Here is a 27,871-nt window from a genome sequence, read left to right on the forward strand (position 1 = left end):
CAATCCTCATAAGGGCCCTATATCACTTGTCTCTTCAGCCCTTATCAGCCCATCTTATCTAACTGAGGCTCATAATCGTGGTCAAGGTTGTATTATCACTAAGTACCAGGGCTGGGAGTCCAGGTACAGACCTGTGTGAGGCTGGAACACACTGGTCGTTGGCACTAGGGCTCCCTTGAAGTGAGCCCGAGGGGTGGGGTGGGTGTGGGGGGGCTGGGGGTGGGGGGGGGGGTGGGTGTGTAAGGAAAGGATCCCAACTTTATTTTGTGGCAAGCTGTGAGAAATAAGCCCGCTGACCCAATCAAAGGAGGGTCGTGGAGACTCAGAGCACAGAAAAGCAAGGCTTTAACCAACGTTCTTGCAAGAGCTTGTGTGGCAGTGACAGCAGGCAATTTATCTCCTAGTGTGAAGTCCCTCCCCTGATTCCTCATTGGCTGAGTACTACAGAGGTTACAGCCTTACCTGGAAGCTGCCTATGCCCATGTAAGCAAAAAGTACCTTCCTCGAGGTAGAGACTTCAGTTCTCTGGTGCATGCTCATTGCAAAGCCCTGGAAAAATAAGCCTGGGAAATGGAGAGTGGAATAAGAACCTGAAAGTGAAGTATCTAAGGGTTTGGGACTCCACTGTGTGCGTGTTGGGGGTTCGTACACAGTTCCAATAGGTTTACTGTTAACTATACAGCACGGCCTTTATCTGGTATTTCTGAAAATGAATCCTCTCACTTCTCACTGAAACTGCACCTTTTTAAAAAAATGTTTATTTTTGAGAGAGAGACAGAGACAGAGAGAAAGAGCATCCGTGAGTGAGCAGGGGAGGGGCAGAGAGAGAGGGAGAGGGAGAGAGAGAATCTGAAGCAGTCTCTAAGCTGTCAGCACAGAGCCCGGAGTGGGGCTCGAACCCACTAACTGTGAGATCATGACCTGAGCAGAAGTCAGATGCTTAACCGACTGAGGAGCCCCTGAAGCTGCATCTTTAAGGGGCAAAAGGGTTGTGTTGACAGCGTGGAGGGGCTATGATAATGGGTTCTGCAGAGAAGCCTTCAGCCATGGAGGGACCCGCACTCTACCTGGGTGGTGTGGGGTATTGCTCTGACTGACGTGATGACCATTGTGCTGTGTTTCTGATAGAAGTCAGCTTAAAACTTGCCCCACTTCTTCTGCCAAGGGCCCTCTTCCTCCTCAGAAGGAGGAACTTCGTTTATTCTTTTTTTTAAATTTATGGTCACCATGCCCGTGGGAGAGTCAAGGTGATCGTGGGAGGCAGCATGATAACAGGGGGTAGGGCAACACTTGGAATCTGCTGGACTTGGGTACAAATCCAAGTTCTGTCCTTTATTGGGGAATAAGATTAGAATCCATTTAAATGAACATTACATCTCAGTGGGATTAAGTAAATGCTCCCATCTCTTTTCCTGCAGGCTGTGAACAAGATCTCAGCAAGGCCTTGGAGCTGGGCAAAGAGACTCAAGGGTCCAGAGTCTGGAAGGGTCCAGAGTTGGAAAAGGGGCAGGGGAAATTGTTTTCCAACTGGCTGAGAAGATGGGTCTGTCTGCAGGTGCAGCTGCTGGAGGGCTAGTCCCTCGGGCTGAGCCGCAGCCCCCACACTGCACGGGAGGAGACAGACTTAGAGCCAGCTCGGAGGCTGCTCCCCTGCCAGATAAAGATCTGTGACTGGCAGCTCCAGATCGACCGGGCCTTCCCGATTCCTGTTCCAGGGCAAAGGTCACTCAGCCATTTGAATCGTCCTTTTTTTTTTTTTTCTTCCTCTCCAGCTTTGTTTACCTTATAAGGAAGGTCAACATTACCAAGTCGAAAGTGCCTGTTATCTTCCCCTCAGTTTCAACAAATAGTTCCCTGAACCAGAACAGTCGGTGTTAAAGATGGCTGGGCATTCAATCTTGCTGGCCGCTGTCTCAGTCTTGTCCGCCTGTCAACAAAGTAAGTCTCGGGCAGTGTGTGTGCGTGTGTGGCAGAGGGAGGGAGGTCCAGTTTTTGAGTTTCATACTTACTTGCTGGTGCCCATGAGTGTGTGAGTGCCTGCTCCACTCTGGGTCATCAGCGCCTCCTTCCCTGGGAACAGATTTGGAACATTCCAAGGATTAGTTCTCCCAAAGGGGACGTGGTAGGCTTTCTGAGCCCAGCGATTCTGCATTGTTTGTGGTTCCCACCCCCAGCCCAGTTCAAATGAGGGTAGAAGCGCACTAGCTATGAATGTGGAATGTGCCAGAGGAAACATTGTACCTGCTTGTAAACCGTGGCTGCCATTTCTGAAACACTGATCTTTTAATTAGTGTTTTCTTAAATAAACTGCCTATGGCAGGTACGAGAACCAGGTCTAAAAAAATCTGCAGAAACACGAGCTTCAGGTTAAGTGACGAATCTAACTTTTAAAGCACCGTCCCACTAGGATTATTTGATATCTCGACTGCCTGGTTATGTAAAGGGCATTTGCTCCACGGGGGTCACATTTGCTCGGTTCTTATCATCTTATCCATGATCACCAACTTAACATGCTAAATGGGGAAAAGAGTCTGGGCACGGGTGAGCAAGACTCGGAACCAACCATGCATACTTCTTTATTTTTCCAAGTGTGCTCCTACCAGGAAGGGGGCAGAGCTGAGGACTGCTCAGGGTGAATGGGATAAAGTCCAGGCCCGCATGCACACTTCATGTCTTGCCTAACCGGTCTGTTTTATGAGTTTATGAAACTGTTCTACCATAGGATACACATTTTGTGGTTGGATTCACAGTGTTTTCCGGAGTAGTGGAGTAGAGCAGGATTTTTATCGCCAACTAAAGCAACACTTAGGTCTCAAGTGCCCCTGTGCTGACCCCATGGTTCACATACCACTACACGTGAGCACTGCCAACCCCATGTGTGCCCTCATTCTGGTGCTGTGGGGAGCCCGGGAACAGGTCCACAGATGCCCCAGACAGAGCCTCTGTCAGCCTCACAGAGAGGTTTCTGTTTGCTGGTGGGTGCAGGGCTCCGTGGGAACTGTGGCCAGAGGTTAGGTGGGGGTGGGGAGAGGAGAGGAGACTGGGACAGTGGTGGCTGGTGGTGTTAGAAAGCAGAATTGAACTGGGTAAAATGTCAAGATCTTATTGGTTTATGGGGTGCCTGGGTGGCTCTGTCGGTTAAGCCTTCGAGTTCGGCTCAGGTCATGATCTTGAGGTCCGTGAGTTTGAGCCTTGCGTCGGGTGGGGTGCTGACAGCTCAGAGCCTGGAGCCTGCTTGGAATTCTGTGTCTCCTTTTTTCTCTGCCCCTCCCTTCCTCACATTCTGTCTCTCTGTCTCTCTGTCTCTCTTAAAAATCAATGAAGATTAAAAAAAATTTTGAAGATCTTATTGGCTTTATTCAATGAGTCCTGAATCAGGCAGCATCCCATCTAGCAGGTAGAAAGGCGCTCTGGAGAGTTGTGCAATGTGAAAGACTTTTACAGGCAGAAGGGGGCAGAACAGGAAGTTGCTAGTTTGTGATTATTTGTGGCAAAGGTCATCTTCTTTTAGGGAATGGCAGGAATCGGTCAGGCAGATTGCCTCTGTGGTGCTAACCATGTAATTCCAGATTGGCTGGTTTAAGATTCCACTTTTGGGAGAGGTTGAAACCATAATTAAGTGAGGTGTTATGTCTAGGATTGGTGATGTTAGCATAGATGACTCCCTTTTGGGCCTGTTGTCTCTTTTTTTAACAGTGATAGACAGGGAACATTTACTGGTTGGGTGGGGGAGAGAGAAAGAGAGAAGGAAAGAAAGAAAGAAAGAAAGAAAGAAAGAAAGAAAGAAAGAAAGAAAAGACATAACTGGTTGGCATTAAGAACCAGAATTTGCTGCTTCTACAGAAGTCTGGTGTTTATGGAGAGGGGGCCCCATATACCATGGTAGAAGCAGGTTGAGTTTTGAAGACAGACAATCCCACATCTGTCCAGTTCAGACACTTAACAAGCTGGGTGCGCCTGGCCAGGATATTCTGTCCTTCAGTGTCCTCATCAAAGAAGGCTAAGCAGGGGTGCCTGGGTGGTTCAGTTAGTTGACTGTCTGACTTTGGCTCAGGTCATGGTCTCGTGGTTTGTGGGTTCAGGCCCCATGTTGGGCTTTGCACTGACAGCACAGAGTCTGCTTGGGATTCTGTGTCTCCCTCTCTCTCTGCCCCTCCCTTGCTAGTGCTTCCTCTCTCTAAACACACACACACACACACACACACACACACACACACACACATTAAAAAAAGGAGGGTCAAACAGGACACTGGGTGAGAAGTGCCCACCAGTATCCTTGGCCTGGGGTTGGCACTCAGCATGACTAGTCCCCATCATCGCTGCTTCCCCACAGAAGGAAGCTGCTGCTGGACTGAGAGGCAGCCACACGATGGGAAAGAAGGCTGGCTGTGGCTGGGGAAGGGTAGGTGGCATGGTGGGACAGGAAGGGTTCTCGATTCACTCTCCCTGGCACGCATGTGCTCCTCTGGAGAAAGTGAAGGAGACAGGAAAGACAGGCCAACCAAAAGTAGAGTATTCTCAAGTAGTTTTTTTTTTTAAACGTTTATTTATTTTTGAGAGAGAGAGAGAGGGAGAAAGACAGAGCATGAGCAGGGGAGGGGCAGAGAGAGACACACAGAATCTGAAGCAGGCTCTGAGCTGCCTGCACAGAGCCCGACATGGGGCGTGAATTCATGAACCACGAGATTGTGACCTGAGCCAAAGTCAGATGCTTGACTGGCTGAGCCACCTAGGCACCCCTCAGGTAGTTTTAAAGTGATGTTAGGAGGGGAAAGAAAATTGACGCACTCCAGAAAAGGTAAAAGAGCCTTTCTGTCCTCATCCCGTTATCCCCGCGGTAGCCATAGTCTCTCTAAGGCCCCTGACCTGAAAGAACAGAGAGGGGCTTCTCCTCCTTGGGACTGTGCTGGCCCAACTGAATCCTTCTGCCTGCAGCTGTGGGTGGGCTGGTTGGGGAGCATCCAAACAGCTCTGCCCCTGACTGAAGCTCTTTCCTCACATTTGCTGCCTTTACAGACAGGTGCAACCAGGTGCTATGAATAGCCGTGAGGGAGAGAGCCCTTCCTAAGCTTTCGCGTAGTCACAGCTTCATCTCGAAGCTCTGGGTTCTTGCACCATCGCCAATGTGTAAATCAAGGAGTGCACATCTTTCATGGTTCCCTTCTTACAGATGGAAGCAAGAAGCCTTACCGAGTGTTTTCTCCAAGGCTGTGGAACAACTTAGAAACAGTGGGAGCAGCGGGGTGCAGATCGGCAAGGGCCTGCAGATTTTCTCGGCTGCAGTCAGATCTCCTTTCTGGCTCCAGGCGGACCCTTGAGTTATTGGCCCCTCTGGATTTATGCTGCCTTGAGAGGATTTAGCCCGGGGTTGGAAACAGTGCTCAGTCTCCCACATTTTCGGTCTCTTCACTGTGCTCTCTCAGGCTTCAGGGATGCCACTGCAGTTTGAATGAGAGACTCTAGTCCTAAGTATTTACACCCTTTTAGACATTCAGCTACAGCTTTTAGATCCTGAGCAACAGTTTATTCATAGCAGAGAGGAATTCAGGGGGAGGGAAGAGTCCCGCTCTGTGAGGCCTTACTAACCCAGGCTCGCTATTTACTGACTTGTCAGAGGGGAGATCATATTGTTTCTCTGGAGGAAATGCATCACACCTGATACTGTCACACAAGCTAAAAACTTGGTGTGGAAAAGGAAACTGGTATTGAAACATTAGCAAGTAGGAAAGGGACATGGAGGTATTAAGATAAGTGAGACCAGAAGAGCGTTGGAGGGACCTGGAAAGGAACTGTGGCTGGAAGACATCATCCGAAGGGAACTAATAGGCCCCAGCGCTAATCATGGTGTAAAAGGAGGGCGAGAAGGACAGGAGGTGAGAATAACCGACCAAGGAGGAAGTGTGGGTCCAAAAGTGAATGAGGTTTACGGGATTGACCGTCAGATGTAAGTGACTCCAGCACAGGGTTGGATGATCTAATGCAACAGCTGTGGCCAATGAAGGACAATAAAGTCATGATCATTTTATAGTAGTGAAACTGAGTCACACAGGAAGCCATCATCCTCCAAAGTTTTCTTGTGACCCTCCCTCCTGCCTCTCATCATGTCCAGGCAGCCACTGATCCGTTTTAGGTCACTGCGGATTCATTTGCATTTTTGAGAATTTTATGTAAATGAAACTGTACAGTAATATTCTCTTCTGATCTTGCTGCTTTCATCCAACATAATTAGTGTGAAGTTCATCCATGTTGTTTCATGTATCAATAGTTAATTCTTTTTTTTTTTTAAGTTTATTCATTCATTTTGAGAGACAGAGACAGAGTAGGTGAGTGGGGGAAGGGCAGAGAGAGGGAAAGAGAATCCCAAGCAGGCTCTGCACTGTCAGCCCAGAGACGTACGTGGGTCTCAAACTCATGAGCCGTGAGATCATGACCTGAGCTGAAACCAAGAGTCAGACGCTTAACCGACTGAGCCACCCAGGCGCCCCAACAGTTCATTCCTTTTTACTGTCTTACAGTATTCCTCTTATATAGATATGGCACATATACCACAATTTGTTTATCCATTAGTTTGTTGATCAACATTTGTGTTAGGGTTCTCCAGAGAAGCAGAAACAATACAGCAGATGCACACACACAAACACACACACACACACACACACACACACACACACACTCACTCACACAGAGGCATTTATTTTTAAAAATTGATTCATGCCACTGCGGGGGCTGGAGGCTCTGAAATTTGCAGGGTGGGCTGGAAGGCTGGAAATTCCAGCAAGAGTTGTTGCAGTATTGAGTCTCAAGGCAGTGTGGAGGCAGAATTCTTTTTTCTTTGGGTAATGTCCATCTGTTCTCTTCAGGCCTTCAACTGATTGGATTAGGCCCACCACATCAAGGAGTGGCTTTACTCAGCGTCTGCTGATGTAAATGTTCATCATATCCAAAAATATCTTCGCAGAACCATCTAGATTGGTGCTTGACCAAACAGCTGGGCACCACGGCCTAGGTTACTTGACACAAAATTAACCATCACAGAGTTGTTCCTAATTTTTGGCTATTATGAATAAAGATGCTATGAATATTTGTGTACAAGTCTTTGTATGGACATATAATTTAATTTTTCTCGGCGAAATCACTAGGAGTGGAGTGACTGGCTATACAATCTATGTATGTCTAAGTAAAAAATCCCTTCCAAATGGTTTCCCAAAGTGATTATACCATTTTACACTCCTGCCAGAGTCTTTGAGAATTCTAGTTGTTCTTACAGCCTCACCTGTCTTTTTTAATTGATATGGTCTGTCTTTTGAATTTTAAACATCTTAATACGTATGCAGTGGTATCTAATTATGGTTTGAATTTGTGTTTTTCTAATGAATAGTGATGTGCCACATTTTAATTGTTAATTCCTCTATACTTGCAGGTTATTTTGCTTTGCATGTAGGAAAGGCAAGATTAAAATACAAAGTTACACCCCCAGCAGTCTCTGGGTCACCAGAGTTTGAGAGAATATTTCGTGCACAGTAAGTAATGCTTCCTCCACCCTTCAGTGGTCACATATAGACGATTCCGACCAGGGGAAAGATGTGCAGAGAAGATACCTCATTGTAACAAACCAGTCTTCACAGCCATGCCCCTTCTCATGATGCTCAAAGCTTGAAGTATTTAGTACATGAAGCCTTTATCCACCTATGTTATGAATTCAGAGGATGCATTTACAGAAAAGGCAGGGATCTTAAGAATGACTGGTATACACCTTTAAGCACGGCAGTTTGGTTAAAGAGCCCCTCCAATACCCTTAGAATTCAATAGCCTCAAGCTGGATTAGCTATGACATCCATCTTCTATCTTAATTTTTCCTTTCTCCTTGAAACAGAGGTGGGTCATTATCATCCTCTGCCCATGAACCATTTCCTGAAATCCAAAGCGTGTAAGAATGAGAAAGCTTCCCATTTCATACAGACTTGTAGTGATTTTGATCATCTTGTCTTTTCAGATCTCTACAGAATGTTCCGCAGCAGCCACACCATGAGTTTGGTTGCTGCAGATGCTAGGGCTCCCTTTTTATTTCATCCCCCAGATAAGTGCTTTTAGAAACATTGCACACGTCACCATTTATATACCATTCTATTCTTTTGTTAACACTGTGGGATTTTTCATCTCTGTCATGAGTGACGTGGGCCTATAATTTTCCTTTCTTATATGATGTTTGTCCCATTTTGATATCAAGATTATACTAGTCTCATGCAATGAGTTAGAGAATTATTCTCTCAGAGAATTTTAATAAGATTGGAAGAGTGTGTTCCTTCCAAGTTCTTAGAATTTGCCTATAAAATGATCTGAACCTGGTGTTTTCCTTGTGGAAAAATGTTAAACTATGGAATTTTATTTCTTTAATGATAAGTGGGTTATTCAGCTTTTTATACATCTTGAATCACTCTGGGCAAGTCATGATCCTTGAGCTGACAGCATTGTTCTCTTGTCCATCTCTTTGCTTCAACAAGGGTTGCACAGACTACTCTCTAGGCTTGAGCATTGGGATGAATACCACTGTTGGTAGAAGAGATAGTTTTTTTTTTTTTTAAATTTTTTTAACGTTTATTTATTTTTGAGACAGAGAGAGACAGAGCATGAACAGGGGAGGGGCAGAGAGAGAGGGAGACACAGAATCCGAAACAGGCTCCAGGCTCTAAGCTGTCAGCACAGAGCCCGACGCGGGGCTCGAACCCACGGACCGTGAGATCATGACCTGAGCTGAAGTCGGATGCCCAACCGGCCAAGCCACCCAGGCGCCCCAGAAGAGATAGTTTTAAGAGATGCATAGACATAGATTTTTTTCAACAAAATTTTATTGTGGTAAGAACATGTAACATGAGCTATATACCTTCTTAAAAAATTTAAATGTATAAAACATTGCTGTTACTAGAGATACAGTGTTTTACAGCACATCTCCAGAGCTTGATCTCTTACTTCACTAAAACTTTATGCCCAAGATATGATTTTCAGTAACAGTGAACAACATGATGAGAAAGTCATGTCCATTTCAATTGTCTTTGAATCTTTATGATTATGTCAAGTGGAAAGTATTGGTTTGGTCCCAGTATGTCCTAATTCTAATATCTATTTGTATCAGAGTAATGCATGTATGTGGCCTGAAAATCAAGTGAGATTACGTGCCCGAAAGCAACAGATAACTCTCCTTACTGCCAATCTAGCCTTAGAGACAACCATTGGCACCCTTGTGACTGGCATTTTTGGCATTTACTTCCATATTTCTAAGCACTATGCTTTCACTGTTATTTATTGATTCTCAATTTTTAGACATTATCAATCAGCTTCCTTTTATGGGAGAAAGAATTTCATGTTTCTCCACTTCCTCTTTTCTTTACGTCTACCCTCCAGTACATCACTTTGTTGAGTTAAACCAATAGCCAATGTTTATATTATTCTAATTATAAGTAACGTTCAAAGCTGAGTCCAATAATATACTATGATTTCATCTCCTTGTGAATTTTTTGTTTTACCTGGGATTAGTGACTGCTTCATTGTTTATTTGTTTGCTTAGTTTCATCCTCAAATCTTTAACAGAACTGAAAGTCTCCTCTTAATACATTCAAATACATTAATCTAGTAATGCCATTTTTTTTTTTTTTTTTTTTTGGATTATCTCTGTTAGAGTCCTTTTTTTTTTTTTTTTTGAGTCCTCAATCTTTCTGCTCCCATCTGGAGGTTGCTCTTTAAATGTGCTACCTGCTGTCATTGTGGGGCTTTTTGTCATCATCCTCAGGAATTTCCCTTATATTTTCTTGATTTGGATCGCCTGTTTCCTGGATCTTCTATTTTCCTATTTATTGGCTTTCTCTCATTTTGGTGGAACATACCTTGCAGTTTTCTGAGAGAGGGTGAATAGTTGGTCAAATTTTGAGACTTTCCACTTCTAAATATGACTTTATTCTGCCTCACAGTTGATAGATGGCTTGGTTAGGCATATATTTCTATGTTAAAAATCCTTACTGTCAGAATTTTGAAAATATTCCTCTTTTATTTTCTAATTTCCACTGATATTGTTGTGATGTTCTGTGCTATGCTGATTCTTGATTTTTTGTTTGGAAACTGTGCAAGCTTTAGGATCTTCCTAAATCCCAGTGTCCTAAGATGGTATGGTTCTGTGCTTGCTTGGAGGCATTTGTCTTCACTATGCTAAACCTTAGATGAGACTTTTTCATGTCTTGAAAACTCACGTCTTTCTGTTCTGGAATTTTCTAAAAATATTTTTACCCTGAATTTCCTCTTCTTCATTTTCTCTGTTCTTTTATTCTTAAAATCTGTATTAGTTGCATGTTGATCCTCGGACTGGTCATCTAGTTTTCTTTTATCTTCGGTTTTTCATCTTCTTGGGTTTTTGTTCTTTCTGGGAAATTTCTTGAACTTCTGTTTACTGATCTTTTGTGTATTTTATGTATGTATGTATGTATGTATGTATGTATGTATTTAAATCCAAGTTAGTTAACATACAGTGTAATAATAATTTCAGGAATAGAATTTAGTGATTCATCACTTACATATAACACCCAGTGCTCATCCCAACAAGTGTCCTCCTAAATGCCCCTCACCACTTAAGCCCTTCCCTGCCCAACACCCTGCCAGCAGCCCTCAGTTTGTTCTCTGTATTTAAGAGTCTCTTATGGTTTGGTTCTCTCTGTTTTTGTATTATTTTTGCTTCCCTTCCCTTATGTTCATCTGTTTTGTATCTTAAATTCCTATGGTATTTGTGTTTCTCTGACTGACTTATTTTGCTTAGCATAATACACTCTAGTACCATCCACATTGTTGCAAATGGCCAGATTTCATTCTTTTTGATTGCCAAGTAATACTCCATTGTATATATATACCACATCTTCTTTATCTATTCATCAATCGATGGACATTTGGGCTTTTTCCATACTTTGGCTATTGTCAATAGTGCTGCTATAAACATTGGGGTGCATGTGCCCCTTTGAAACAGCACACCTGTATCCCTTGGATAAATGCCTCGTAGTGCAATTGCTGGGTCATAGGGTAGTTCTATTTTTAATTTTTTGAGGAACCTCCATACTGTTTTCCAGAGTGGCTGCACCAGCTCACATTCCCACTAGCAGTGCAAAAGGGTTCCCCTTTCTCCGCATCCTCGCCAACATCTGTTGTTGCCTGAGTTGTTAATGTTAGCCATTCTGACAGGTATGAGGTGGTATCTCATTGCGGTTTTAATCTGTATTTCCCTGATGATGAGTGATGTTGAGCATTTTTTCATGTGTCTGTTAACCATCTGAATGTCTTCTTTGGAGAAGTGTCTATTCATGTCTTTGCCCATTTCTTCACTGGATTTTTGTCTTTTGGGTGTTGAGTTTGATAAGTTCTTTATAGGTTTTGGATAGTAACCTTTATCTGATATGTCATTTACAAATATCTTCTCTCATTCCATTGGTTGTCTTTTAGTTTTCCTGATTGTTTCCTGTGCAGAGGTTTGTTTGTTTGTTTTTTTTTTTTTTTTTTCTTGATGAGGTCCCAATAGTTCATTTTTGCTTTTGTTTCCTTTGCCTCTGGAGACACGTCAAGTAAGAAGCTGCTATGGCCAAGGTCTAAGAGGTTGTTGCCTGTTTTCTCCTCTAGGATTTTGATGGCTTCTTTTCATCCATTTTGAGTTTATTTTTGTGTATGGTGTAAGAAAGTGGTCTGGGTTCATTCTTCTGCAGGTCACTGTTCAGTTTCCCCAACACCATTTGCTGAAGAGACTGTCATTTTTCCACTGGATATTCTTTCCTGCTTTGTCAAAGATTAGTTGGCCATATGTTTGTGGGCAGATTTCTGGGTTCTCTGTTCTGTTCTATTGATCTATGTGTCTGTTTTTGTGCCAGTACCATACTGTCTTGATGATGACAGCTTTGTAATACAGCTTGAAGTCTGGGATTGTGATGCCTCCAACTTTGGTTTACTTTTTCAGGATTTCTTTGGCTATTTGGGGTCTTTTCTGGTTCCATATAAATTTTAGGATTATTTGTTCTAGCTCTGTGAAGAATGCTGGTGTTATATTGATAGGGATTGCATTGAATATGTAGATTGCTTTGGGTAGTGTTGACATTTTAATAATACTTGTTCTTTCAATCCACGAGCATGGAATGCGTTCCTATTTTGTGTGTGTGTGTCTTCTTCAATTTCTTTCATAAGCTTTCTCTGCTTTTCAGTATATAGATTTTTCACCTCTTTGGTTAGGTTTATTCCTAGGTATTTTATAGTTTTTGGTGCAATTGAAAATGAGATCAATTCCTTGATTTCTCTTTCTGCTGCTTCATTATTGGTGTATAGAAAGGCAACTGATTTCTGTATATTGGTTTTATATCCTGCGACTTTGCTGAAATCATATATCAGTTCTAGCAGTTTTTGGTGGAGTCTTGGGTTTTCCACATAGAGTATCATGTCATCTGGGAAGAGTGAAAGTTTGACTTCCTCCTTGCCAACTTAGATGCCTTTTATTTCTTTTTGTTGTCTGATTGGTTACTGATCTTTTGAAAAAGTTTCAGATATCAATTTCAATTTCTAATAATTAATTTTTATTCTTTCATTTTTCTTTTTTTTTAATTTAAAAAGAAAAAAATTTTTAACGTTTATTTATTTTTGAGACAGAGAGAGACAGAGCACGAACGGGGGAGGGTCAGAGAGAGAGGGAGACACAGAATCAGAAGCAGGCTCCAGGCTCCGATCTGTCAGCACAGAGCCCGACACGGGGCACGAACCCACGAACCGCGAGATCATGACCTGAGCCGAAGTCGGACGCCCAACCGACTGAGCCACCCAGCCGCCCCTCTTTGATTGTTCTTTAGTTGTTGCTGCTGCTATTAAATCATCCCTTTTTTGTTTTATGGAGGCAATTTATTTTCTTATATCAGAGGACTTTAATAATAATATCTATTTTTTAATGTTTATTTATTTTTGAGAGAGCAGAGACAGAATGCAAATGGGTTAGGGGCAGAGAGAGAGGGAGACACAGAATCCGAAGCAGGCCCCAGGCTCTGAGCTGTCAGCACAGAGCCCGACACGGGGCTCGAACTCATGAGCACCTCAATAATAATGTATTTTTTAATTCCATGTATCGTTTCTGCTTTTTCTTTTTGAAAAAAATTTTTTGGGACACCTGGGTGGCTCAGTCGGTGAAGCATCTGACTTTGGCTCAGATCATGATCTAACGGTTTGTGGGTTCAGGCTCCGCTTCAGGCTCTGCGCTGACAGCTCAGAGTCTGGAGCCTGCTTCGGAATCTGTGTCTCCCTCTCTCTCTCTCTGCCCCTCCCCCACTCACAGTCTGTCCCTCCCTCTCAAAAATGAATAAATGTTAAAAAAAAGTTAAAAAAAATATTTTAATGTTTATTTATTTTTGAGAGGGAGAGAGAGAGAGAGACAGAGCATGAGTGGGGAAGGGGCAGAGAGAGAGAGGGAGACATAGAATCTGAAGTAGGCTCCAGGGTCTGAGCTGTCGCACAGAGCCCGACGTGGGGCTCAAACCCACGAACTGCAAGATCATGACCTGAGTCGAAGTCAGATGCTCAACCGACTGAGCCACCCAGGTGCCCCTATCATTTCTGTTTTTTCTAAGTTCCTTCTTATTTGTCTATTTTGTCCCTTGCATTTCAATTTTATTTATTATTTTCCCCTTTAATATTTATTGAGCACCTCTATATATCTGGCATTGTGTGATATATCTAGTAGCTTGGGATGTATCAATGAAAAAATTAGATAAAGATCCTTGTCTGTTGAAGTTTATCTCATAGCCAGAAAAGACAGAAAATAAACCATAAGCAGATAATATTATAAGAAAATAATATATTATGCAAGAGGTGGTAAGTGTTAAGAAAGAAAAGAAAAAGGAAAACACACAGGGGTGGGTTGCTGGGGGGTGAGTCGGGGGTAGGTTGCTGCTTAGGGTGGTCGGTGTAGACCCCACCAAGGTAGCACTTGAGCAACAGCTTACGCAGCAGGTAAGGGGGTTAGCCACATGAACACGCAGAGAAAACATTCTTGAGGCAGGAGGAATGACCAGTGCGAAGACGGTAAGTGGAAATGTCCCTGGTGGGTTAGCAAGGAAGTTAGTGTGGTTGAGAGAAGGAGCTGACAGAAAGTGGTAGGAGGGAAAGTCAGACAGGTAGTAGATGGACCACGTAGGGCCCTAAAGGCCATTGTAAGGCCTTTGGCTTTTCTCGGAGTGAAATGGAGAGTCATTATAAAGTTTTGAGCAGAGGAGTAACATGATTTTATATTTTATTTTATTTTTAAAGTTTTTATTTATTTATTTTGAGAGAGAGAGAGAGAATGAGCAGAGGAGGGGCAGAGAGAGGGGGACAGAGGATCCAAAGCAGGCTCTATGCTGACATCCGAGAGCCCGATGCAGGGCTCGAGCTCATGAACCACGAGATCATGACCTGAGTCGAAGTCAGGCACTTAATTGACTAAGCCACCCAGGCACCCATGATCTTATACTTTAAAAGGATCACTTGGTCTGCTTTGCTGAGAACGGTCTATATGAAGGCATTGGGAGAAGCAGAAAATTCAGTTAGGAAGCTAACTTGAACCAGGGATGTAGCAGTAGAGATGGTGAGAAATGGTCAGATTCTGGATACGTTTTGAGGTTAGAGCCAAGAGAATTTCCTGACATAATAAATATGGCATGTGAGAAGCATCAAGAATGACCTTGGATTTTTGTTCTGAGCATCCTGGGAGAGATGAGAGAGACAACAGAGAGACAAGGCAGTGGGAGGAGCAGTTTTGGGGGGAAGACCGGGAGGCTCCTTTTGACATGTTGTGTCTGAGATGTGACTTATGCTACAGCTAAGGAGAGACTATAAGCATTGTCATCGGCTAAGCTACTCAGATCGTTTGTTCTTGCATCATAAACTGCCTCGTACATTGTTTACACATCTAAGTGGAGAGAAGCAGGGACGTGGGTATAAAAATCTGCATTTCAGCATAGAGATTGGAACCGGAAGTATAAATTCAAGAGTTATTGGCCATTGGCACACAAAGATGATTTACAACCATGAGATTGGAAGAAAGGTTTTTTTTTTAAATTTTTTTAGAAGAAATCTTAAGGGAGTGGGTGTAGACAAAGGAGAAGGGAGAGAAGAGGAGCAAGGACTGAACCAGCCTTAGAGGTCAAGAAGACAAGAGTCCAGCAAAGAGATCTGAGCAAAGGAGACCTTAGAAGCTTTACTCAAATATCAAGTGATCCTCGGTTGGCTATCTGTGCAAATTTAGTAAAGAGCATCAGAAAATGATGGGACTCTGTGTGCATGGGTGGGGCTCAGTAGAGTGGGCAGCTCACTAAAGGGTGATTGATGGGCAGCAGCTTCCTTTTGTAGAGTCCCCAAAGTCAGTATCTGTAGGTTATCTTTCTGGGACCATTTGGTTTCTCTAGGGAAAACCCGTAAGCCCCCTATGGGGGCAGGCAAGGATGGGATGAGGGAGGAGGATGGGTAAATAGGTCTCACTTCTAGAAACCTGAAAGTGTGGTGGGTGAACGAAGGAAGGTTCTTCCACTATGTAGTATGTAGGTTCACATGGGTTCCAGTACAAGATTTTATCCTCACTCCCCCCCCTCCCATTGTTCCTAGACCCCACGAGATTCTCTGGTTCTGGTTCTCTAGACGATAGACCTCCCATCTCCTGTGATGGGGTAGTAGGGGTGGGGATCAGAGGTGGAGGGGAGCTAAGGCACTCCTTATTATAGTCTGTCCACCAGTTCTTCTGTTTTAGGTTGGACTCACGGGTACCTGGTGCCCCCAGTTCCTGAGTGTCCTGGGTTCTGGGATAAGCGGTGTATTAGTCTTCCTTGGACCTTCCTTGTGCAGGTGCTTAGGCTTCATCTGTCTGTGCTCTGTCAGCTCAGCTGCCGTTCCCTTGAGTGCCATCCTTATTCAGAAATTGACTAACGTCTCTCTTCCACTGTTGTGTCTACTCCCATTCTCCTTGTTCTTGACTTTGTATCTATTTTTTTTTTTCCTTTCCTGGCATTTTAGTGAGGTTTCAGGATGGAGAAGAAATAGACATGGGTTCAATCTGTCACATTTAGCAGGGAGTATGCATTCTCAACACCTCCGGACCATCCATTCTCCTGTTGGACAGAGGGAGGGTCTCATGCTCAGAGCCTTCAGCAATCAACAGCATCTAATGAGAACTTGGCAAATTTTGTTCTCATGGGATTTATTTTTATACTTATTCTTTATTTCAAAAGTGATATTCTTTTTCTACTCATAAAATTGCATTCTCCCTAATTTAAGGGAAAAAATAGTTGATTTATAGAAAGATAGTAAGTGGTATACGGAGATGTTAAAATGTTGACAGTGATATATGAATGCTTGAAGTTAGGGAGACACTGTTCTATTTATAAAAATCATCACAGGAGGAAATTCCACATCTTCCCACTTTGTCTTCTGTCAACTGAGAACATTCTGTTGGGGAGTGTTGGGCTTTCAGCACTCTAAATCCTCGGGCCGCTTCTGGTTCTGTTTGTTCTTACACTTTCCACAAATTTGATTTCTTTCAAGTTATTGCTTTCTCCCTTCTCTTCTATCGCTGGACACCATTTCCAAATATTTCTCTTAAATGTCTGTTTATGAAAAAGTATACAAACCGAATTTCCTTGTTAGAAGTGTTTTGTTTGTTCTGTTTGATTAACCATGGCAGAATGAAGAGGGGTTAAAAAATAGTAGCCAATAATTGGGGTAGAGGGAGTGAGTTTGGAGTCATAAAATACCTTCAAGAGTACAGTAGTAATTGTCCTAGGTTTCTCTGAAGAGTGAGTGGGGATGGGCCTACTCACTTCCGTGAATTTCTTCTTAGATGTTCCATAGCACCAGCCCAAGTTCTTGCCTTAGGTTCTAAGGTTTAGGTAAATCAGGTAAAATCAGATTAAATTCATTGCTAGTAAAGCCATTTTGATTTTATCTGAGGTAGTTAGGGCAGGATCCCCTGGGATAACCAGGTCATTCCAAAGCCTATTTGGCTATAGGGTAGGCTTCCTTGAGCTCTGCAAATCCCTAAGAGAAAATGTACTTTCTTTTCTGGCTCTTCTGGACCAAAGCATTGAGTCCTTCAGCCTCCTTTGAACATCTTATGACCTTGGCTATACCAGAAATGCTGTCTTTTCCTCTACTCTTTTTTCCTGCTGCTTTTCCCTAAGTATGGCCAAGAAGCCTGGTGTTAGGGCTAATCCCGCCCCTAAGTGGAACCTGACGTCTTATAACAATCACTTCCAGGTCCCTCTCACCACCCCAGAAGTACCTATTTCCTGTCTCAACATCACCTCAGGTTGGATATTCATTTGCCAAGCAGAGATGATGATTCTGGAGCCCAGTTTACCCATGTTACCAGTCCCAGGTAACTTTAGAGTTAGAGTCCCCCATCCACTCCCACTTTCCTTCCTACCGTGAGGGCCTTAGAGACGACTTTTTCTAGAGTTTTGCAGTCTTTTGCCAGAATACACTTTTAAACTTGTGAACAAAGCAACTATAGTTTCAACAAGGGCCAGTCCTTCTTGTTATTGCTAAGCTTAGAAAATTCTATCTGGTCTAATTTGAGTACCTTGATCCCTTTAGATTGAAGGCTTTTATAAATCTCAAAAGTAGATCCAAGTAATACCTTGATCTTGTGGCAATTTAAGTACATTCCCTCTGATTCTATTCTCACCAGAAGAGACGAATAGCTGCTAATGACCCCACTCTTTTTCATACAGTTGGGGATCATTATCTTCATTATCTTTCATCTTCTATATTTTGAGGCTAGGTAGTAATAATTCTTCAGCTTCTTCCTCCAAATTATGAAAAAATTTTGGTTGTTCTCTTTAGACTAAAATTTTTCATGTTATTTCTAAACTGGAAGCCTAGAAGTATATGCAGTGTCCCAACAATGGTTTCATTAGTGCTGGGTAAGATAGAAGGATTTCCTCTCACTTAGTTCTTTTAATGCATCCTTATTTGCTTAATATTGAACTACTCATTTCCTGTTCCAGAATTAGCCTGCCACAAGTAAACCCAATCATCCTGAATCTGAGTACTCTTCAGAAACATTTCCCTCTTCTTACTCTACTATAGCTGTAAATTTTGTTGCTGTTGTTATTGTTGCTTTTCCGCTTACTTTTTATAGTCATTTCAAATTCAAATCCTGAAAATTTGAAATTAAAACTAGTGGCTCTAACTTATGTCTAAAAACTTTGGAGAAAGGAAAATTCACAAAAAAAATTTTTCAGGTATTCTGTAACACTGGGATTATAGTGATGTGAGTCACCTACTTTTGTAATAGGTTAGTACAACAACAAATAAGTCAAATAAAAAACAGTAAACACATCTCCATTTTTCTTACAAGTGTACCCATCTTAGATATTAGCTGAATGCATAAGATGTATTTATCCACTGAATTAGAAAGGGTTAGGGATCCCCAAGGCCAGAGAATGACTCTAAATGATGAGTTCTTCATCCTTCTCCACAAACTGCCTGTATTCGTCAGTTTGGGCTGCTGTAACAAAATAACACAGACTGGGTGGCTTAAACAACACACATTTGTTTTCTCACACTTCTGGAGGCTGGGCGATCATGACCTTGATCTAAGATCAAGGTTCCCGCTGCTTGGATTTCTGCTCAGAGCTCTCTTCTCTGGGCTCACAGATGGCTGCCTTCTTGCTGTGTCCTCACTTGTCCTTTCCTTGGTGTGTGCATGCAAGCACAGAGAAGGGGCTGGGCAGAGTGAGTCTGGTGGGTGTCAAGAGCTCTCTGGTGTCTCTTCTTATAAGGACACCAATCCCATTAGATCAGGGTCCCCCACTTCTGACCTCATTCTAGCCTTAATTACTTCCTTACTCCACATACAGCCACGCTGGATATTAGACCTTCATCATATGAATTTTGAGGGACACAAACATTCATGCCACCACCAAATAGCTCTGCACACAAGCTGGGTGAGCCTCCGGAAGCGGGGGGATGAGGAGCGGCAGGAATTTGGATGAGCTGCAAGCCTCACTCCCTCATCGGTTCATCCCTTTGCTTATCAGCGGCACCACTGAAGTTGTGGTTAGAGTCTTGCCCTCCTGCTATTAGTGGCAAATGTCCTCTGGTGTTCCCGCACAAGGGTTGCTTGACAAGGAGCAATTTAGATAGTTACGAATCTATATAGAAAGATTAACTTCAGCACCTTTCATCCCCGAGCCTTTTCTGAGCATATTAACCTGTTGCTCTGACCCTCGGCCAGTGTAATAATTGAAAAGACTTTGCAGGGTCAAAAGGCAGCAGACCGGGGCTGGGTCATCTGTTAATAGTGCGAGCTGCTCGTGGCGGTGTGCAGCCCGCTGCTTCAGAATGAGTCACCCAAACAGAAGGAGAAAGAAAAATGAGCAAACAAAAACTTGAAAGAGAAGAAGCTCCTACAAAGTCTCCTTTAAGTTGCCTCGTCTGTTTTTGTTTTTTGAAAGATGTCGTACCATTAGAAACGTACTATAGCTAATTAGGTTTTTCCCTTCAGCGCATGGTTCAGATTTTCTATGAACAAGATTGCTATACGCTGTGTCCTGTTGTGCGTTTAAATCTAATAGCAGAGATATTCACAAGTGTTTTAGGTCAGAGGTCTCCCAGATGACATGTACATGCTGAGGGCGAACTAAGTCATCCGCTGTGAGCACGAGGAAATTTTGGAGCTTCTATTTATATTTGCTCTTAAAGTCTCATTCTTGAATTTCTGTTTTGTGTGGGTTTTATAGTGTATGTGATATATTTTTCCAGCTGATTGTGTTTGCCGTGCTAAATGGATCAACCCCATAATCCCAGTGGTTTAACACAAGGGAAGTTTATGTTCTGTCCATGAAGTGTCCTATGTGGGTGCTCCTGGTTGAGTGGCTTTCCCCATGGTCATTGAGAGGCCTACGCTCTGTCCATCTAAGGGGTCTGTCCCCATCCGTGTCCTGAGAGTTCTCTCCACTCAACCAGGTGTGGGGGAAGGGATCTGGGCGCACCAGCTTCTTAATCATTTGGCTCAGAAGTGACACATTTCGCCTTCTCTTTCCATTGGCAAGAGATAGCCCCACCCAAATCCAGGAAGGCCGGGCAGCTACCGTATGGCACCAACTTCACATCATCTTTGTTGTAAAGCAGGCCATTTCTGTTTTTTGTGGGGTTATGCAACGATGAGCACTATACAATCAAAAACATTTGTAGACTAGCATTTTAGGAACTGCTAGATTTGGCTGTCGGGCCAACGTTTGATTCTTCTTTCCAAAATGAGCTGAATTTAGCGGCACACTTACTAAGACAGGGTCCAACGGCAGTTAGTTTGGTACCGCCCTCGCTACTGCCAGCCCTTGGGTCCAAGTGGGACCCCGCGGTGGCCACATGTCCTGAGCTCCGGGATCCCTTGGAGCTGGGGATGATCCATGAGGGGTTCCAGCAGCTTGAACTATTCAATCTCCATAGGCTCCTTCAGGTCATTCTTCATGGTGACTAGATCTTTTCAGTTGGCCTGGGGCTTTCTTGGTTTTAGCACTCAAAGTTCTGTGTCCCAGGGAACCCTCAGTTCTAGGCAGACCACTACAGTTTATCTGGGACTATCTTGGTTATAAAGTTCAAAGTCCCACGTTCTCAAAATCTGCTCAATCTAAGGCAAACTAGGATGATTCGTCCCCCTACTGTCTTTCTAGCTGCCTCTTTCTGTTATTGCCCCTGGGTAGAATTCGAGGCACATGGTGACACCTGTCTATAACAATAATAATAATTCTCCCTAATAATTTTATGGGAAATTTAGATGTCAAAAGAGCACAGGACTACTGAGCAAAGAGGGGTCTAACCAGGGAATGAGTAGATCGACTCGTTTCCCTCAGTGTGGACATGCAGGAAAGGGGACAGTCTATCAGTGGTCACAATCAGCTTATACCCTCTCTTCCCACATAAATGGAAATGGACACAGCTGCTGCCAGCTCTTTTCTGTCCCATTTGGAGATTTTCCCTGAGGATCTCCTATAGAAAGAGGACAGAATACATCTTCATGTCCAGAAGAGACCAGAAATTATTCTCATTTTGGTCTTCTTGTCAATGTAACTGTGAGTAGCCACTGATAGGATTATCAAGAACAGATTTTCAGAGTTTGGTCCCCTTGAGTTAAACAATGTTTGTGGACAACTCACTGTGAACAGCTATCTTGGGACATATCCAGGCGTGAACCATTTAACTGAGGTGGCAGAAAGACACGGTCACATGCTGGAGGAGGGTGGAAGAGGTCATAATGAGCAGGTAGAATGGGATGCAAGGTATTTCAAGGCCAAGTAATACCTGGTCTTCTCAGCAGGCAGCTGCAGAGAAGACCATCCGCAAATAGCAGGGCCCCAGGGCTAGCCATCAGAGAATTATTTTCAATCTGTTAGATGCTATTAAGAAATGAACAAAGCCTCATTTCAGAGGGACTAGGGCTTAAGGCAGGCCATCAAATGAGGGGCCAGGGGAAAAGTAGAATGAGCACAACTAAGACCTGAGGTCAGGGCAAGACCAACAGTGACGAGCTGCTTATAGGGGACAAAGGGACTCTTTTTTGGGTGCTGAGCTGCCCAGGCTCTGCCCTCAGGGAGCATAAATGCAGTTAACATTTACACCTGTGCCTGAATCTCAATGGCTTCTAATCACCCCTGCTCACCTAGGACCTCAGCACCCCTCCCCCTATCTTCTGGGATACTCCCTTCTCCCATCTTCTGGGTTACTTCCGGGAGCCCCAAGGGGATGTGCACAGGGACGCAGCCCCTGCTGGTAGGCACTTTAAGGGAGGGATTGTGCCACTGTCCTGCTAGAGTCCTACCCCGAATCCTGTGGATGCAAGCCCCATTAGCTTTCAGAGCTAAGTGTTTTGGGGACCCAGCCCTCAAGTGGAAGTCTTAAAAAGTTGGAGTGCTCTAGGTCCTCCGGGAGAAGCTAGGAGTTGAGGACTCCCACCTGGTGATACAGTGCTGTGCTGGGGATGGGGTTTATGGTGAGAGCGTGTCTCCATCTTTCCTACCTATTTCAGTGTGGGTATTTTCTCCTTGCCTGCACTGAAGTAGTCACAGCTGGTTTCGGGATTTCTTTCAGAGGGAATTGCTCTGTGTGTGGCTGTGCGATCAGCGTATCCGTGGGAGGAGGGAAGTTCAGGAGCCACCTATGTCGCCATCTTGGTAGCAAAAGCAAAACAAAACAATTTTTTTTTTTTAATTTGGGAAAAAAAAAAGAGCCACTCATGGTGACCTCGGATAGAAGATGCAGATCTTCAAGAACTGGTATCAACTATTTCTAGGTCAATTGCCTCATAACCTTAAATACTCAAGCTTTAAGGAACACTGTGGTATCATTTCTAATTCTGTCTAATTATGCTGCTTCCATCAGGATCAACTCAAGACCTCATTACGAATTATATTAAAGCTCTTTCTGGTTGTGATATTGTCAGCAAGGAGCACAGTCAACCTAACTAAGATCACTTGGGGGAGTAGCACGGGAAGCATGAATATAATTCATCTCCTTTCCTTTTGCTAGGTGCAGATGAATTATAGTTCCCAGAGAACTATTCCTTTTCGCTTAAAATAGTATCAAAATTTCCATCCACCTCTTCTATGAATAGAGGCAATTTGAATTGACGTTAGGACGGAACTTGGAATCTGGCGATGACATAGTCCGTTTGATTCTCTGCAAGGCATCAGTCAGCTTGTGCTCTCAGGTCTTAGTTTGTTCCTCTGTAAAATGGGAGTGAAAAATACTTATAGACTTCAGGAAATTTTACAGGAATTATTTAAAACCATTTTTTGGGGCGCCTGGGTGGCTCAGTCGGTTGAGCGTCCGACTTCAGCTCAGGTCACGATCTCACGGTTCATGAGTTCGAGCCCCACGTCAGGCTCTGGGCTGACGGCTCAGAGCCTGGAGTCTGCTTCCGATTCTGTGTCTCCCTCTCTCTCTGCCCCTCCCCCATTCATGCTCTGTCTCTCTGTGTCGCAAAATAAATAAACATTAAAAAAAATTAAAAAAAAACCATTTTTTAACTGCTGAGTAACTCAATCGAAAGGCAATGAATGTGTAGGAATTTTGGGAAGAAATTTCATTTACATAAGTTGCGTTATTTTCTGGGTTCTGTAGATAGGATACAGAATGAATTTTAGCCTTAGAATCAGGACCATCTCAAGGTCTGTCTTTTGGAAAAGAGGTATAATTCATTCCTACTACTGGTGGTTTACCTGTAGGAGAGTGATTCTTGGCCCTGGTCTAAGATTTAAACAATCTTTGAGTCTTACCTTGGAAGATTCATTTTACATGAAAAGACATGTATGTAATTCTTACATATTTTTATAAGAAGAGATTAGACATTTACCTTCAGATGAAAGCTTAATGCTTTGGTGTTTAGTTTTCTCATAATATAACCCATGTCTTTATTTTTTCCTGCAGACAAAACTGTGTGGAGTTTTACCCCATATTTCTGATTACATTGTGGATGGCTGGATGGTATTTCAATCAAGGTAATTTTAGAATACAGTCAACTCTGATCTAATGATGACTGTGGTTCTTAGAACAATTAAGGAACAGACATGTAACCATACATCTTCTGATCCTAGAAATTGTTTTAAACAAAATAAGCCATGTCTATGTGCATCAGAGAGCACTTGTTCTAAAAATAAGTTAATTTTGGGGGTGCCTGGGTGCCTCAGTCAGTTAAGCATCCGACTTCAGCTCCGATCATGATATCGCAGTTCGTGGGTTTGAGCCCCGCGTCGGGCTCTGTGCTGACAGGTCAGAGCCTGGAGCCTGCTTCAGATTCTGTGTCTCCCTCTCTCTCTCTGCCCCTCTCCCGCTCACACTATGTCTCTCTTTCTCTCTCAAAAATAAACATTAAAAAAAATTAAAAAAATAAAGATAAATTAATTTTGGCTTCATTTCAATTTAATTCAGTAATTAAAAAAAAAAAAAACAACTTGAAACAAACTGCTGGGCACTCCCAGATGAAAATGACATGAGTTTGTCTTCAAATCTGATTCCTTAATTCTAGTTTATCTGCAACAATTCACCCTAATCATTATAGCTATTATTTATTGAGCACTTACTATGTGCCAGAAACTATTTTAAATAAAAAAAAATGTATTTTTATTTTATTTTTTGAGAGAGAGAGTGGGGAGGGGCAGAGGGAGAGGTAGAGAGAGAAAATCTTAGCAGGCTCCATGCCCAGTGTGGAGCCTGATGCGGGGCTTGATCTAACGACCCTGAGATCAGGACATGAGCCGAAATCAAGAGTCAGATGCTTAACCAACTGAGCTATTCAGGCGCCCCTGTTTTAAATTTTTATACGTATCCTACTTTATAGATGAGGAAACCGAATCACAGATAATTTGTCCAACTTAACATTTATCAATGTAGGAGAAAACTGGATTTCAAGTACAGGCAGGGTCTATAGGTATTCCGATAACCCATGTACCTTTTCTTAAGTTCACAAGGATGTCGTGCTCCTGTATGTAGCAACTTTACAGACATCTACTTTCTGTTTGGCTGCAGATATCCCTGGAGAGCTGAAGGCTTAACCCAAACTCTGCCTGTATCTTTAATGGGGTCAAGTATCACCAGCTACCTTAGTTGGAGAAACCCAATCTCTTTTGCTTTCTCGTTGCTTCATTTGGATCTGACAGTTGATTGCTAAGATTTCCCATAAACCCAAATCCAGTTGCTTTCAAAGGCAACCCCATCACTGTCTTCTTGTACTTTTTACTGTCAACTGAGGAACTTCAGATAAAATGTCCTCTAGAGGAAGACTTCTTAACTTTATCCCAACTCACATTTTTTCCCCTAAGGGCATGAATGAAGGGGTTGTTCCTTGTCAGGTAAGACTGCATTAACAACTAATAGGAAAAGTGCCTTTGATAATGGGACTCAGTCTCTGCTATTTGACCCTTTGGATTTCACTGTAATGGGCTGAATGAGGCCTCCTGTCAGACAAGGGTTTTCCATCGTAATTTTCTTTTCCTTCTCTCTCATGAAAAGTTAAGCTGCCTATTAATTGCCCTGAATAGTCCTCATTGGCTTTGTGCGAGTTAAGTCATTAGATGGGGAGGTTAACTGTAGCCCACTCAGGATCTCTCCACTTCCTCCCTCGCATGCCGGGTGGCCCTACCCCCTCTCTTCTCAGCTCTTTGCTCAGCCCTCTCCTTCTCACCCGCTGGCCCCACGCACATGTCCTCCCTTCAGGGAGGCCTTCCCTGACCCCTTTCTAAAGGTGGCTCCGCTGTCCTCCCCTCCACCTCCCCGCCACGGTCCCATCCATCCCACTTCATTTCCTTCTCGATGCTTTCAAGTCTGTGATGTTCTTCTCATTTTTCTCATGGTTGTCTGTCTTTGCTGGTAAACTCTATAAAGGTAGGAAGCTTGTATCCATTTCACTGCTCACCCTGATCCTTAGAATAATACCTGGTATAGAGTAGAAACTAAAGAAAATGTTTGTGACCTAATAAAATAAGGAATTTCATTTTATCCAGGATATCAGAGCCTCACAGATAGACTCCAAGTGTGCAAGAGGGCCCTGGCTATTTGCATCCATTGGGTGCTGAGGAAGAGAGAGAGGGTCCCTGAATGTATGGAAGATATTGGTGTTTTCTGTTAGACCAGATGGCAGGTCATGCCGCACTTTACGTTTCTTTTAGGTAAAATTTGTATACTGTATGGTGAAATGCACAAATCATACATGTACCATTCAATGAGTTTTAACAAGTGTATACCCATCAAGATGCAGGACGTGACCACCCAGAAAGTTTTCTTATGCCCCTCCTCATCAGGTGCTCTCAGAGGCAGATGCTGTTCTGGTCTTTTTCATCACAGTGTAGTTTTGCCCATTCTAGAACTTTACATAGCTGGAATCATACAGCGTGACCTCTTGTGCAGTGCTTCATTCACTCAGCAAAATGTTGCGACTCACCATGTTGTTGCAAGTATCTGTGTCTTTTCATTGCTGAGTGGTATTCTGTGGTATGATTATCTCCATTTGGTTATCCATTCTACTGGTGGTAGGTTTCTGGGCTCTTTCCAAATCTAAGCTTTTATGAATAAAGCTGCAATGAACCTTCTGTACAAGTCTTTTTATGGAAAAGTGCTTTCATTTCTTTTGGGTAAATACATAGGGATGGAATTGCTGGGTGAAAAGTATATTTAGCTTCATAAGTAACTACCAGACCTTTTCCCAAAGTGGCTGTACTCCCACCAAGGGCGTATGAGGATTCCAGCATCACCGACGTTTTGTGTTGGTGTGTTTAAATTTTAGCCATCCTAGTGGGTATGTGGTGGTGTCCTCTAATAGGGTTTTTTTTTGGTTTTGTTTTTAATTTTTTAAATATTTATTTATTTTTGAGAAAGATAGAGCATGAGCAGGGGAGGGGCCGAGAGAGAGGGAGACACAGAATCCGAAGCAGGAGCCAGGCTCCGAGCTGTCAGCACAGAGCCTGACTCGGGGCTCGAACTCCTGAACCATGAAATCATGATCTGAGCCAAAGTCAGACGCTTAACTGACTAAGCCACCCAGGTGCCCCTCTAATTGTGGTTTTAAGATGCAGCTTGCTGATACTGAATGATGTTGAATACTGAAACAACTCTCATGTGCTTATTGGTACATTTGTTTATCTTCCTGTATGAATTGTCCATTCAAATATTTTGCCCATTAAAAAAAATTAATTTGTTTTCCTTTCATGATTGAATTGTCAGCGATCTGTATATATTTTGGACACGTACGAAGTTTGTAAGTTTTTTTCCCTCAGTTTTCATATTGCACTTTGAGACCCTGCCATCATATCCTGTATCTTCTCTATTTTTTCTCTATAGTTTTTGCTACCTGTCTGGGTCTGGTGTACATATATGCCCGTCACCAGTATTTCTGGGGATATTCAGAAGCAGCTAAAAAAAGGTAAGGAGAACGTTAAGGATTGGGTGTTTAGGCAAAAGTGGCAGGATGGAGTCTGAATTAGCTTCCCGCTCCTGGGAATAGTAGTAGCCCTGAGGGTTGTGTTTGCAAAAGTCATCTGCGTTGCCCGAGGCCATTCTGTCCAGGCCCCGCCCTACTGGGTGCGAGGCAGGAACATCAAGTACAAACTGTGCCCTGAACGGGCACTTCTGGCCGCCACACTTTAAATCCTTGCAAAAATTGTGTGCTATCTCCAAAAAGTGGCAAAGGAAATAATTCGTCCCGGTCTTGATAATCCTTTGAATGTTCAAAGGAGCCAATTAATCTCTGTGCCTAGGCATCCCCCTTGAATTCATGTGATGAATCAAAATTTTCAAACGGCAAAGACATGGAAGTCCTGGGCGGTGTCCATGTGGAGCTGCCTGCTTCAGGAAGACGCCTCCCTTCATCCCTGCAGCTGCTGATCACCTTTCTGCCTCACGTCCACCCTGCAGGATCACCGGGTTCCGGCTGAGTCTGGCGATTCTGGCCTTGCTGACAGTCCTGGGCACCCTGGGGATTGCAAACAGCTTTCTGGATGAATACATGGACCTCAATGTCGCCAAGAAACTGAGACGCTTCTAACGTCACCCCCTCCCTTTGCTCAAATGCTAGCAGAAGCTGTTTCCACCCTGAAGGTTATATGGAGTCAATCAATTTTTAAAAACAAAAGTCTTTCTTTTGTTTTTCTTGAAATGGCTTTGTAGGACCATACCTGTTAGAGAATACATTCCTGTTTAAGAAGTGAAGTCTGCTCGGACGGGATGTATCCATATCCTCAGTGCAAGTGCACAGAGCCCTGGTTTTGTATGTCTGCTAAAGTCATGACTGCTTGTGTGGGCAGGAAGCAGCCTGACCATGTGCTGGGCTTTCTGTGCGGCCACCACCATCACCTGC

The 27,871-nt window shown here is 43.3% G+C and overlaps 1 protein-coding gene across 1 annotated transcript; it reads left to right on the forward strand.

Annotated features, from left to right (window-relative positions):
- Positions 1 to 1,772: 1,772 nt before the first annotated feature.
- MGST2 (microsomal glutathione S-transferase 2) lies at positions 1,773 to 27,646 on the forward strand. The gene is made up of 5 exons (XM_060654136.3): positions 1,773 to 1,938; positions 7,421 to 7,520; positions 23,452 to 23,522; positions 26,857 to 26,938; positions 27,430 to 27,646. Exons 1-5 carry the CDS (start codon positions 1,881 to 1,883, stop codon positions 27,557 to 27,559), a joined length of 441 nt encoding a protein of 146 aa, XP_060510119.1. The 5' UTR covers positions 1,773 to 1,880; the 3' UTR covers positions 27,560 to 27,646.
- The last annotated feature ends 225 nt before the right edge of the window (positions 27,647 to 27,871 follow it).

Source organism: Panthera onca, chromosome B1, assembly GCF_046562875.1.
Source record: "Panthera onca isolate mPanOnc1 chromosome B1, mPanOnc1 haplotype 2, whole genome shotgun sequence".
Lineage (NCBI taxonomy): Eukaryota > Metazoa > Chordata > Mammalia > Carnivora > Felidae > Panthera > Panthera onca.

What these genes read in the sequence shown, in the direction of transcription:
- MGST2 (XM_060654136.3), top strand. Translation starts at nt 1,881, where the DNA reads ATGGCTGGGCATTCAATCTTGCTGGCCGCTGTCTCAGTCTTGTCCGCC. An exon ending in CTTGTCCGCCTGTCAACAAA is followed by an intron (nt 1,939 to 7,420) that starts GTAAGTCTCGGG and finishes CTATACTTGCAG; the next exon opens with GTTATTTTGCTTTGCATGTA. An exon ending in TGGATGGTATTTCAATCAAG is followed by an intron (nt 23,523 to 26,856) that starts GTAATTTTAGAA and finishes TTTTCTCTATAG; the next exon opens with TTTTTGCTACCTGTCTGGGT.